The 3,897-nt window shown below is 50.8% G+C and overlaps 1 protein-coding gene across 1 annotated transcript in view; it reads right to left on the reverse strand.

The window, feature by feature from the left end:
* The window catches only part of PFN4 (profilin family member 4), a 9,668-nt gene extending 8,136 nt beyond the window's left edge, over positions 1-1,532 (reverse strand). Inside the window, exons 1-2 of the mRNA XM_012803702.1 lie at positions 1,416-1,532; positions 207-344 (exon numbers count right to left, since the gene is read on the reverse strand). Of these exons, the coding sequence (XP_012659156.1) occupies positions 207-344; positions 1,416-1,532 (255 nt within the window). The remainder of the gene's footprint in view (positions 1-206; positions 345-1,415) is intronic.
* Between the last annotated feature and the right edge of the window lie 2,365 nt (positions 1,533-3,897).

Genomic DNA, 3,897 nt, shown 5'->3' on the forward strand with positions numbered 1-3,897 from the left:
AAAAAAAAAAAATTGAACTTTTCTCAAAACCAGGCTGACAGTACCTTTTTTTACATATGCCTTCCTGGCACTAGACTGATGTCTCAGTGTCTAGAAACAGTGATGGGTTTAATTTGTTTTATGGAGAGGATCAGGTGGGGCAAAGAAAATTGAAGTTAAATTCTTTGATAGTTTCACCTAGGTGTCTTCAAATCTTGAGCACTCACATTCTTAGCATAAAGAGAAGATTCATCTGCCCGGACACATCTGTAATCCTTTTCCTTGAAATACAATCCTTCTCTTCGGGCTTGTAAAGGGTTCTTGGCATATCCATTCACAAGTGTTCGGACATCAGTGGGCATTATCTGGAGAGGTTAAATAGTTAGACCAGGAATTGGCAAACTAAGGCTGGCAGCCAGCCAAATTCACCCACTGCCTCTTTTTTATAGCCTGTAACCTAAGGATGGTTCTCAGATTTTTAAATGATTGGACCAAAAAAAAAAAAAAAATCAAAAAAATAATAACACTTTGTGACATTTGAAAATTATATGAAATTTAGGCTTAGCACCCTTAGCACAGTGGTTATGGTGCCAGCCACATACACCGTAGTTGGTGGGTTCGAACCCGGCCCGGGCCAGCTAAACAACAATGACAACTACAAGAAAATAGCCGGACATTGTGGTGGGCCCCTGTAGGCCCAGCTACTTGGGAGGCTGAGGCAAGAGAATCGCTTAAGCCCAACAGTTGGAGGTTGCTGTGAGCTGCGATGTCACAGCACCCTACTGAGGGTGACATAGTAAGACCCTGTCTCAAAAAAAAAATTTTTTTTTATGAAATTTAAATTCTAAGCCAGGATTGGTGGCTCATGCCTGCGATCCTAGCACTCTGGGAGGCTGAGACAGGGAGATTACTTGAGCTCAGGAGTTCAAGACTAGCTTGAACAAGAGACCCTGCCTCTACTAAAAATAGAAAATATTGGCCAGGCACATATTTCGTATAGTCCCAGCTACTCAGGAGACTGCAGCAACAGGATCATCTGAGCCCAGGAATTTGAGGTTGTTGTGAGCTATGCCACCACTGCACTCTACCCAGGGCAACAGAGTGAGAATGTCTCAAAAAACCATTGTTTTTGGTGTCTATAAATAAAATTTTATTGAACATAGGCACACTCATTCTTTTGTGTATTGTTTATGACTACTTACACATTACAATTGCAGAGATGAATGGGTGTAACAGAAACCATATGACCCAGAGGCCTAAAGTATTTTACCAGTGCTCTTTATAGAAAAACTTAATTTAAAAGTATTATGCCTAGGGCAGTGCCTGTGGCTCAAAGGAGTAGAGCACTGGCCACATATGTTCAAACCCAGCCCTGCCAAAAACTAAAAACTCAAACTAAAAATAAAAGCATTATGCCTAAACTTGTCTTTTCTTACATTAAATCCTGGTGATGCTACACACACGGTCTGTTCCTGGATGTTGATGAGGGCTGCACTGTCCACATGCTTGGTTCCCAGGAGAGCATCTAGCAGTAAGTTCTGCAAATGGCTCATGCCCGTTCAGCTCTGAAAGGGAAACCGCAGTACAAGAGATCTACTTTGGCTAGCTTCGAAAAGGCATGTGAATACAAATGTCCCTACAGAACGCTTCAGTTTTAATACTGTGTACTTTGAAAAGAGGAAGAGTTAATGAAAATGATGGCCCACCATCTAGCGTACTAATAGAATCCTAGAAAAATCACAGTTAACACAGAATGGGTTACGAAGCTGGGTTTCCAAAATCACAGCCTCAGGGTTTCCTTATGCCGATGGTTTGCATTAGAATCGTCTGGGATTTAAAAACAAAACAAAACCCAGCTAGGATGGAGAACCGCCCAGCTAAGCAAACAATTGGAATGAGATATGCAAGCTCATAAATCCTCACATTCCCTTCCCGCTGACCTGCTGCCGGGCCAACCGTGAACAGGGACCATCCCCCAGGGGACTAAAAACACCTTTCAGGCGTTTAAACCGACACTTTCTGCCCAGGTCCTCAAATCTTGGGCAGTCCTCACCAGGACAACCGCCCTGGAGCCCCCTTCCCGCCACTCCCTTCCCCGGGCGTGGCCCACGGGAGGAGGGGTGTCCCCGGAGCCGGACCGAGAAGGGGACCCGGGGTGTGTGTGCGGTTAGTTTAGTCCCGTCGCCTGGGGAAACTCACTTAGGACACCAAGGACTCGAGGGAGCGGACGCCGCCCCTCTCTCCGTCCCGGAGCCCAGCCTCTCGAGGGGCCGGCTTGTCGGGACCCGCCCGTCAACGGACGCGGCGACGGCGACGGCGGGATTGGGAGGGCCACCTGCCCGTCAGCCCGCTTCCCACCCGCGCCCGCCGACCGGGGCTGGCGGCAGCCGCGCCCAGCTCCTTCCCGAGCCTGAGGGGGCGGCAGGAGCGCAGCGGCGCGAGGCTCTGGGCCGGGGCTGCCGGTCGTCGCACGTCGTCGCACACCGGGGGGAGGGGCGGGCGCGTTTGCGTCCCGGAGACGCCGGTCGCCAACGTTCCCGCTTTCCGAAGCGACTGGCTCGAGCTGAGGGCAGCCGGGCGACTCCGGAGCTTTGGGTCGTCGGGTTGGGTGCGAGGCAAGAGAGTCGGAGGGCTTGGCGACCTTGGGAGGGGAGAGAGGTGCCTGTCGCGGCCTGCGGCCTCCCAGCGGGGCGGGCTGGTTCCCGAGCGCGCGGCGCGGGGCGCGGGGCGCGGTGTCCGGGCGGAGGCCGCGCGCCTCCTGCCGACTGGGCAGTGGGTAGAACTAGCGCAGCCCCTACCACGGCTTCTCCCTGGGCTTCAGGCCTTCCAGAGGGCTTTGCGAAATTTTGACCCAAAGCTAGGGTGACCAGACGTCCCGCTTTCTAACAATTTGTCCCGCGTCCCGCGGCGTTTAAAAAAAGTCTCGATTTTTGGAAAGAATGCACGAACGGGCGGGAGAACAGGAAAGGAATATATGGGTTTTGGCTGCCATGTGGCTATTTCGCCAGGACATGAGTTTTTTTTTTTGTTTTTTTTGTTTTTTTTTTGAGACAGAGCCTCAAGCTGTCCCCCTGGGTAGAGTACCGTGGCACCACAGCTCACAGCAACCTCCAACTCCTGGGCTCAAGCGAGTCTCCTGCCTCCGCCTCCCAAGCAGCTGGGACCACAGGCGCCCGCCACAACGCCCGGCCATCTTTTGGTTGCAGCCGTCATTGTTGTCCGGCGGGTCCGGGCTGGGGACTCGAACCCGCCACCCTAGGTGTACGTGGCTGGCGCCCTAGCCGGCTGAGCTATAGGCGCCGAGCCCAGGACATGAGTTTTAACAAAAATTATTTTTGTTAATTTTATAATATTAAATTGAGAATAACAAATAATTGTTGAGAAGTGATTATCGAGAACTGCTTATCAAAGTTTGCATTATTGTCAGGCCCCCCCCCCCAGTCATGTTGTCCCGCTTTACAAATGTTAAAATCTGGTCACCCTACCCCAAAACCCTTCCCTCATCTAAGCTTCTCGGCTCGGTTTCTGTGACAGAAAGTTGCGACTTTTCCCCATGCACAGTTACCAAAGTCAGAAGATGGGGCTTCTTAGGGGCCGGGCTGAAATCGCGACGCTGGCTGGACTGGGCTCCCTGCCTACTAGGACGCGGGCAGCCCTTCCCGGGGCCTGGGCATTATTCGCTCAGAGAGAAGCCTTGAAGGAGGCTGGCTCTGAAACCGTCGTGAGCAGCCCACTGCGAAGGCCTCTTGCAGTAGCATGGATGGCTAATGTGCAAAATCCATTCCTCGTCTGTTCAGTGTCAAAGTAGTTCAGTTTAACAGAAAAGAAAATTAGATGACTACGTATTGTGAATTTTGATTACCAAAATAAGCTAATTTTTAGGTATTTTTTTAAAGGGCGCTATTAGTTGTGACTACA

Source organism: Otolemur garnettii, unplaced genomic scaffold (genome assembly GCF_000181295.1).
Source record: "Otolemur garnettii isolate 467f Iridium unplaced genomic scaffold, OtoGar3 scaffold00022, whole genome shotgun sequence".
NCBI classification, from domain to species: Eukaryota; Metazoa; Chordata; class Mammalia; order Primates; family Galagidae; genus Otolemur; species Otolemur garnettii.